Below are 10,000 nucleotides of genomic sequence, written 5' to 3'. Positions count from 1 at the left end.
GCTATAGGGAGGAAGAACATGAAAATAGAAAAGAAATAACATAAACCATTAAAGATGAAATATAGAGAAAGGAGCAAAACGGAGGAAACATGAACACAACGAACGCTCGTTCCCTAATCAGTCACAAAACACGTCGACACCGGCGGGCCGCCTATGCTTTGGCCACCGATTATGCAATTGGTGGAAAAAAGGAAGCCTTACACAGGACAGGGATTGCGTTTGCGTTGGGTTTCTACTCATGGTTTGGGAGGGAGGGGGGCCTGCTGCTATTGTGCAATATTCAATTAGCAACGATGCTAACCATACTCTACGGTGCGAGGGCCGCCACTGACGTCACATGGCGAGGATCAAACCTCCAACATCTAACGAACTTATCCTCATCTGTCGCCGGCGAGCGACCGCTCTTTGGAAGATAACCCAATTTAGTACCTCTAGCTTCGTTCATTTGCACAAGGGAAGTAGTACAAGGAAAAATGTCGATCAAAAGTAGCAGCAGCAGCATAGAGTCATGGTTTAAAACATTTCTTTTACAACTTTCACGCGAAATAAATGCACCTCTCACCAGGCGCACCATATCAAACGATCGTGCCACATCGAATCAGTGAAAGGATCGTATTAATGCTGCACTAGTTACGCAAAACCCCTTTCGCACCGACCCTTTGCGGTCTACATCCTGTGGAAAGGACACTGGCTTTCGGTGTGATAAAAAATCCGTTCGAACCAGATTCGGTCCACACCCAGACAGAAGGAGAATACGACACGAGGATAAATATCACCGGTTCATGAACAGACAACGCTGTAGTGTTACGAACGCTCTGGGGCCACCGGCCAACGGGTCAACGCCGCAAGTGAATGGTGCTCTCTTCGGCAGCTTCACCGAGACGCACACCGAGCGAACCGGTTTGGTTGATGAAATACCACCAAACGAAAGAACAGCAAGAAGCACGTGGCTCAACCGGCGACAGTGAAAGGTTAAGGTGTTTCTCACGTGTGAGTAAGGAATGATCCGTTTTAAAATGTGAGATTGGAAGGAGCGCATTTTATGGTAGCAGTTTCATTCCTCGAGGCCGTAGAGTTTGAAAAATGCTTGCAGTTTTAAGGCGTATAGACGAATTCATAATAGGAAAAAAAGCAAGGGGCGATCGCTGGCACTTTGGTATTTTCGGGCCGAAAAAAACGGCCGTTTTTGTCGATTTTTTGTGACGTAACCATTGAACTTTATTCTTTCAAGCAAATGGCATATTAATCTGCATCTTATGAAGAATATTTGGTATTGTTTTGTTGTAAATTCATCGAAAAGTTAATCCGTGGCATCAAATTTTGGTAGACGTGTCGTCACAAGGGTCCTTTTTACGGTGCCCATCGTAGTGACATGACGGGTCATCTTAAATATACAAATCAATATTCGTTAGAAACATTATAAGTTTATCTAGATAGCCCCGCAGAGTGTTTGTTGATATTCCTAAAAAAAGTATCAACCATTTTAATGATATCTCGACGGGGCTACCTGGCAAAGAGTGTACAGATTATGTGCTAAAAATCTAGAATCGATCGGTCCAGTAGTTTTTACGGTACGATGGGCCCGACCGACTTTGAAAACGTTGGTTTTGGGAAACACTTTTCAATGTAGCGAGCTGCATGGAGCCTTGTATGAAAGGCGAATTTTCAAAAATCTATAACTTTGTCAGTTTTGCTTCGATTGATCCAAAACTTTTACACAATAGGATGAGCATTCAGGGAAAAATGTTAAAAATATGTGTCGCAAAAAAAAATATACCCCGAAGTCCTCCCTTAATGATCGTACGGTGACATAGAATAATGAGGTCATCCGGACGTTTCCGAAAGTAAAACATTGAGAGACAAGTGTGTTTTTTTCCTTCCTGTTTCCTTCAAGAAAACCGTAGGCGGTACCGATGGAGAAAGGTTGGAAAGCGATACAACATTGATATATATACAATATTGATATCAATCTTCAGCAGAAATGGACGCGCCGAGAATGACAAAACGATGGTTTGTGTTCCCCAGCCCAATCGGGCGGCAAAGAATGTCGAATGTCCCGTTATCTAGAAACGCGTCCGTCTGTTGTTTGTTGAAGCAAAGTAGAAAGCGCGACAGAAGAATCGGGAAACCGGGCCGTTCGTTCTTTGGTCGTCGTTTCCTGTCACCGCGCAAACATTTCTATTCTGGCTGGCGTGACCATTGCCGTAATGCGTTTGGTTTTGCCATTGCCGCCGGTGAGGTCGGTGGTTTCGGCATGCAACAACACATACCTTGATGGCCGGCCTTGATGATGATGATGATGATGAGGCGCGGTACCAATGACCCTCGACAGACATTATGCCGAGCCGGGCCCGGGATTGAGGTCATCCGATCCATGGCTTCAACAACACGCTACGCATTCGCCATCGTAGGCAAATCCTTTCCCCGGCGACAGCTCCACTCCCCCAAAAAAGCTTCAACATCAGAACACCGTTTGTCAAGTCAATGGGAGCTCTGGGTGGTACAAATATCTCTCGATAACTTTTCTCTCGACAGTTGCGTCACTGGGACGCTCCCGGGAGAAGCGAAGATGCATACATTAAAATACCGGCATGAAACCGGTTTACCGGTTCCAGCGCGTCCTCCTGCCCTCGCTTCCTTCTCATTGACCGGAGAGATGAACATTCTTGAGCTTTGGAAGAAGGATGCGAGGAGGATTAGGGGATTTGGAGGATGCCACTAGCAACACGATGTCAGCACCCCAAAAAAAAAATGCCACTAGAAAGACCAAACGAACAAGCGCCACAGACGGCGCGAAGCAGGTTTGCTGACGTCGACAGTTTCCAGAGCGCGAGCACGTGCTTTTTTGTTCCCAATTCCGATTTGATTGGACGCGGCTACTAGAGGCATGTCACGCAGACTCAGACGATCAGTGAGAGAGAGAGACCGGCTCCATAAAAAAGTGGTCCTCCTCCCCCCCCGGGGAAGAGTGGGGTGGCAACTTGCCCGGAGCTTCGCATAGCGCTGCTCCACCAACACTTGCGTCGGGCATACTACTAACAGTGGACTGTGCGCGGCGACCTCGCGCACTCAGCAACTAAGCGACATGCGGTTAGCTCGGCGAGTATGTTGAACCGTGCTTCAACACGCCGGCCTACTGTTGACGTGGTACATATTTTGTCGCCGTTCACCGCTCTCACCGGCGAGTAGCGCAGCGCAGCGCTCACTTTTCGAGTTTGAGCACTTTTGTGCGGAACAATATTTACCGGGAAATGCGTGGACTAGTTATAAAAGGGTTCTAGGCCGTAGGAAGGAAATGTTGTTTCGTGCTTGAAGTCACAACAACATCCACTTCTAGCGCACAAAAGTGAGGCCATTCCTTATTTAATAAAGCCAACTGGATGTACTTCAAGTTTGATTTTTGTTTTCCAGTCATTCGTGTCAATCGTGATAGCAGTGAAGGGGTTGGTTTTCATCGAAGAGAGCTACGGCAACCATGATCTTCAGCATGATTGTCTGTCCTCATTCCATAATGCAGTTGGCAGATGTTGAAACTTGTCCGATACCGATACAACAAGAACAAGAGCATTAGAACAGCTGTGCATACTTCTAGTATTGAAACAATTGCCCAACTCGCAGCCCCCTAGCATATGAGGATCATGATGCGTGGTGAGGAATGATCAACTCTGACTCTCGGCGACGTAGCTCATGGTAACCAGACCAGACACACCCAACCCAACGTTTCCCATATGAAACAAATAAACACTTCACGGGACGTGACTTTTCCCTTCTATTGCTCTAATCTGCTATAAATGTAATGATACCACCGTGGGGATACGTACGCCAAAGAGAAAACTATTCATATCTCCCTCCATTGTCGTGGATTCGATTGATTTTTCCTCTCTCTCTCTCTCTCTCTCTCTCTCCGTAGATCTGGTCACACTTTTCACTGCCCGCTGCTGCTGCGCCCGTGGCCAAAATTTGATGACATCGGCAATTTTTCCACGAAACAACGGCAACGGAATAATGAATATCTCTTGACTTTATGGCAAAACCACTTGCACTGGAGCAGATCTCCGAAAGCCAGCGAGCCAGCCAGCCAGCCAGCCACGCGACACCACACCACACTAGCGGGTCCCAAAACTCTCACTCACTGTTTCCGGGCGAATGGTTTTTGGATTTTGATGTCGTCGCGAGTGTGCAGCAGCACCACCACCGCCTACTCCGCGCGCGAGCCAGTCGTTGCCACTTTGATGCACAGTTTTCGTTACACGTTAGCACAACAGCAGCACGGTGGTCTGTCGCTAGACCGAACACTCTCGCCCAACCTCTCGTCAACCCCGCGCTCAGACGATCGCACAGAGCTGGTGGTCTTGAGAAAATAATGAATTTTTCATCTGACCGCGCGGTGGCCTATCGGAGACGTAACGTTCCCTGTGCCATCTCTTCCCTCGGCAACCAGTGGCGGCAGCGGCTGCGCTGGCCAAAGTTGAGCGATAAGCGGTTTGACAATTTGGACATCATTTTCCCGGTTACCCGCACTGTAACTGGTCACTGTACGCGGACAAACACTCTACGTGGTACAATCGTGCCCGCAGTGTGTCACGTCAACCATCACACACTGGGCGCATAAAAACTACCCCACTTTCGGCACCGATCACCATCGTTTTTCCCTGTTTCATTAAACACTTTTCTCGCCACGGCTGGCAAGCGATCGAGTACGCGTCTTCCTCTCACACATAAGACGATCGACGCTCGATCTCGATACTACGATACAATCCGCCTGTCTGCACAACGTTTTCCAATGCCGCGATCCCGCAATCGATGCGAGAGAAACAGACGAAGAAGGCTGGGTGCGCGTGGTACGTGGCAATTATTTTTCCTTTTTCGCCAATGCACACGACGTTATGTGCGGTAACGTCGATCAAACCGCGATGCGATGCGGATGCTTCACCTAATAATGCTACCCACAAATACCATTCATCGCCTTCTGCGCTAAAATCACTCGCGCGGGTTCCCGGTGAGATAATTATTCGGGAGACAAAAATGCTCGATGCTGGCACGATGCTCCGAAGTCCGACACCGGCAAGCAAATGGCACACAACCGGTCGACGAAACACAACACACCTCCGCACGGCGTGAAGTTTCAACTGCGAGTGGTGGCAACCGGTGCCCGGGAGGAGGCGAAGACGACGACCGACGAGATCTCGAACCGCCCGCCCGGTTCGCTGATTATACTGGCCGCTCGCGCACAGCACCGTTGCCACGATGATGGCTGTTGCTGCGCTGCGCTACGCTGCGGCGCTCTCCCCGGGCGCCATATATTAGCACACGCGTCACGGGTGTGGTACCGCCGTCTCTCGTCTTCACCCCCTTCGTCCCCTTTCATCAATCCGCCACCGCCGCCAGGGCCAGGGCAAGACAGTACCCGTCCTTTTGGTCGCGTTACGCGTTTTCGCGATCAGCTAGGGCTTCTTCTTCTTCTTCTTCTTCTTCTTACTAGAGCACACGCATCCCGCTCCCTTTCACTCGAAAGTTGCTCGCTCGCGACCGCTTTTCGTGCTGTTCTTCGCGTCTGTCTACCTGTCCGATGGTGGAGTGGAATTGGTGTTTGTGAAATCTCGCACACAGGCACGATGCGTCATTAACTTTGACATCGGCAGCGCCTTGCCCGATCACCACCCACTCCGGGGTCTAAGGACATTCAGTCGGGGGCGCGCCAGGCACCTTTACTCCCTTCTTTCGGGCACTGCGGGTACACAGGCACTCTGGAGCCGATGCTTGACCGACGGAATGCATTAAAAAACGATCGCCACATCATTATCCGACCCTAATTCGTCTCGGAAGGGTGTTCGGCCTATTAAAGAAGAGTCTACAGGCGTGTCCGTCCGTAAAACTATCGCGACATTGGTGGCTACCAGGGGGAGAATTCGGTCCCAGATAGTCGTTATCGGTGTCGAAGGAAAACGAAACCGGTTAGCCAGTTCTCTGTGAAAGAAACATCATAATGGCCGTTAGGTGGCCGGAGCAAGCTCGTAGGCACGATGTTGGTGCACACATTCGATCAATCTTATCGAGAGAGAGAGAGAAAGAGAGACGATGTAACCAACCTGCCAGGAACGTGGACGCAGGCACCGAAGGCCCTCATCCACTGAAGCGCTGCTGATGGTTTATGATTGGTCATAAAGCTGCTGCGAGCCAGCTAGAAGCGTACCAATGGTGCCTTCTGTAAACACATCCGATAAGATCCCCGTTATCGCTCGTTCTGTGTACTTGCTTCAAGCTGAAGGACTTTCGCGATCGACCAGGAACCAGGGTAAGAACAAGTGGAGGCTCGGAGTTCGGTGGAGACACGGTGTACGAGACCGCCATTAGGAAGATGTTCGAAGAACAAGATCAGAAGAACAAGATCAACTACAACCTTCACCGCACAATCACAACACAATGCAACAGATTGTTTTATTGCGCAGCTCCTCGTCTCTCTCTCTCGCTCGCTCTTTCACCAAGAATAGAAGCATTGGGACCGCGACCTCCAAACGACTCCCCCCCGGGCGGAGTTGAGATAAGATACGCCCGATGGTGCGCAGCAAAATGGAGGATAATCGAGCCTTGCGTGCCTTACCTTAGGTACCCCACGTGCGATAAGCGGCACCACTTCCTACGAGAAGGTAAAAAGAAACACTGTCTCGGAGAGTAAGAGCTTCGAGAACAGTTTCGATTTATGAATCAGCATCATCATCATCATCGCTGCTCGTGCAGCCATTTTCCCCTTTGCCCGTTTTGGTGCCTCCTTTTTGGGGCGCGATTCGCGATCACGCACGCTGCGCACAATAGGCACAATAGGGCTCGGGATGGGTGATCGATGGATGGTGAAATGCTGCTGCTGCTGCTGCTGCGTAAAAGCATTTGGATTCCGTTATCCGTGAGCCAGCCTGAGCCGCGGCAACGATATGCACGGTGCCGTCTGGGTACGGCTAATGGAATACCGTTGGCCGTTCTAATTGCTTAGCCACACCTCTGCAGCGTCAGCGTCGTTCGGATGATCGGATGATACACGTAGAGTAGAGTGTGAGGTAAAGAACAGAACACCAGGAATCATCCCTCCGGGAGTCTGTGGCAGTTTCGAGCAACGCCAACAACGCGGTTGCTAAGGTGGCGGGGTTGCGGTTGCTAAGTTGACGACGCAGAAGGCTGGGAAACCTCTGAACATTTTCCGAACACGTCTAATTTAGGTAGTTAATTCCTAAAACTCCATCTACTTACATAATGCGCCATAATGACGCTTGCAGTGAGAAAAGCCTTCGTTTGGTTCCAGTGCAATCACTGTTTTTTTGGTTTACATTTTGTAAAATAAAAACGATTTCTCACTGGTCCGAGCCACGAAACACACACTCTACCGGAAATCGTTCTGTTTGCGTTACACGATTCACGACAAAAGAATGATGCACTAACCGTGGGCCCACATCCATCCAGTGCCACAACCTACGACGAACTAAAGCGGATTGGAAATTCTAGCCAGGTTCTTCAACCCTGCACACACACCACACATATCGTGCTCAAGCACAAAATAGGATATGGGCAACATTTGGTGGATGGTAGGCGAACGGGGACGAAGAGCGTGGCCAGAACACACGGGAAATATGATAATGCTGCTCCGGGCGTGCCGGGAGGTCGGCAGGTTCTGTTGTGGAACGTCGTGGCGCAAAGATCGTTCGGCTGTGGGCCGCCAACAGCATAACCGAACGGGTTAAGAAAGGAGAAATTGTAAAACCATCGTTATTTCTCCGTTGGATGCCGTCCCCCACTGGCTGCGGAGCTGGTGATGATGTTAATGATGATGATGATGATGACTGGTGGCTGGTGGCTGGTGGTAGTTGTGGTGGTCGCTCACCTGTGGCCGAAAGAAGGAATCAAACAGCAACGGCAGGCGGATGGGCGAACAAAACGCGGATCGAGCATCATCAACATCAAGAAGCCACGAAGTGGAAACGAAGTTACACAAAAGAAAGGAGTAGCAGAAGAGAAGAAAAACCAAAGCGGGGAAAGCAAGCAGGAAAGGGCGATGAAAATCGGAGAAGAGTAATAAAATGTTGGGTAAATAAATTACGAAACGCGCGAGCTGACGCGAATGTGAGCAGCGCAGCAGGCCAGGCTAGGTACGCTGCGGTCGCGGGGGCAAGAAAGTTCAAAAAACTTTAGCAAACGATGCTTTGAAGCAAAACCACGGCGCAAACACACCGGCCCGGGCAGAGACACGCAACATAGAGATGCTCTCTCGCCAAGAAAAGTCCGCAGGCATCTTCTTTGCCATATTTCAAGGTCTGTTCCTCGTCCAGAGATCACATCGTATCGCAGTAGTGTTTGTGTCTGAGGCTCAATCCCGATCGGCTCAAGCATCGAATAACATACGGATTGACTTGCTATGATGTGTTGTGGAAAACGTTAGTGCGTCGCAAACAATATATATCTGCATAACAAAAACAAAAAAAACGCTCATAGAGAGCAGTTCAATGTTCCAAACTAGCCCGTCTCAGTTCTAGCCTAGAAAGGCGGATTCTCACGTTCTGGAGGATTTAGGACATCCGTCAGTAAAACCGGTTGGTCCGGCTTTTTACGAAAGCACGCAGCAAAAGGGATATTGAAAAATTACTGATTTCGAAAACATCCTCGTCATACCTTTCCTCGAACACGAAACATCCTCGTCATAAGCGCATTCTGAAGCGTCAATATGCCGCGTATAAAATAACTCAACATTGAACGATGCCTCCTAGCACAACGCGGATTTGTCTGGTATTTCGTGTAAATTATTTGAATATTGAACAGAACTCGGTTCATATGTTGAACGATATGGACCAGCATGTTTGTTTTTTTATTTATTGAACAATACTATACCAATTCAGAACATGGTTTGCGCAGTTGTTGTCCTAATTCCGGCCATCTACAACCCCCTCCCTTCGTTTTCTTTCCTTAAAGTAAATTGTTTATATTGCCGTAAAGCTACAGAACGGGCTGTTTTAATATCACCTTAATCTGTTTCAACCATTTACACAATTGTTGCGTAAGAAGCTCCAATTGAGCGCTTTCTCAGAGGGCAACGGTTTAATCTCTTCACGCTCGATGGCTTATCAGCAAGCTAGCTTTACGGGAATCTTGAAGGTTATGATCGACCACTGGTTCTCAAGTGCCACGCTGCGAAAAAATGTTTCGCCATGCTTTCTGTGCCCTACCATTTCTTATCGCTCCGGCGGGAAAATAAAACTCGTGCACACATAAACGGCACATAATGTAAACTGTTGCTAAAATGCAGTCAGCCTTGAACTTGGCATGTTTTTGAAAAGGTGCAATGAATTCAGCTCATCCTGCCTCGTGCTGAATGACGACGAAGTGACCCTCTCCTAATGCACCGCCCAGCTCAATGTCCATCCCTGCGCAGTAGCAGTGATAAGATGTTCTGCATTTAATCAATAGCTTCGGGTCGGGAATTAGATCATTGCCCTTTTTGGTGAAGTTTTGAGAGGACGTACAAAATATGCGCAGCAAAAATGCATTTAACAACACTGATCAATCAACACACGGTAGTATAAGGGGCGCGAATTTGCGCCTTATGATTTTTATGACCTCTTCCGACCTTCACTCGACGATCACTTGTCTATTGAAGGAAGTTGGACGAACTTGCCGCAAATGTTCAGTCCCAAACACAGGTAGTACGGAAAAATACTTGTTTATACTACTTTATGAATTATCACGGATGGTTGTTAGATGCTTGATAGCTGCCATCTCGATCTACAGGTTGTAGATGAGTAGGGAAGCCGTTTTGTGTCCATTACGATGCCCTTCAGTTAGATAATAACGCCCAAATACTTTAAAGGGATAACAATTAACGTATGACCTTTTAAGTGTTAATCAAATTTCAAAAATAATCATCCTTCACTCCATACGTTATACTGTCTGTTAAAAAACAAGTATTATTGGAATTTCCATATTTAACTACGAATATTCCACGCAGTAAAGGTCTGCGGGT

At 48.4% G+C, this 10,000-nt stretch overlaps 1 protein-coding gene across 2 annotated transcripts in view; it reads right to left on the bottom strand.

Moving 5' to 3' along the window:
* The window catches only part of LOC126581047 (uncharacterized), a 16,464-nt gene that overhangs the window by 5,132 nt on the left and 1,332 nt on the right, over positions 1 to 10,000 (bottom strand). The window contains exons 1-2 of one of the 2 annotated variants that reach the window (XM_050244477.1): positions 3,822 to 5,116; position 1 (exon numbers count right to left, since the gene is read on the bottom strand). The exon at position 1 is cut by the window's left edge and continues 418 nt beyond it. In XM_050244477.1, the coding sequence (XP_050100434.1) occupies position 1; positions 3,822 to 3,854 (34 nt within the window). In that variant the 5' untranslated portion in view covers positions 3,855 to 5,116. Of the gene's footprint in view, positions 2 to 3,821; positions 5,117 to 10,000 lie in introns of those variants that run through there. The other variant, XM_050244478.1, reaches the window with a different exon arrangement.

This window comes from Anopheles aquasalis, chromosome 2 (genome assembly GCF_943734665.1).
Source record: "Anopheles aquasalis chromosome 2, idAnoAquaMG_Q_19, whole genome shotgun sequence".
Taxonomy (NCBI): domain Eukaryota; kingdom Metazoa; phylum Arthropoda; class Insecta; order Diptera; family Culicidae; genus Anopheles; species Anopheles aquasalis.
The sequence above is the reverse complement of the archived record's forward strand: the minus strand, read 5'-3'. Positions and strand labels throughout refer to the sequence as shown.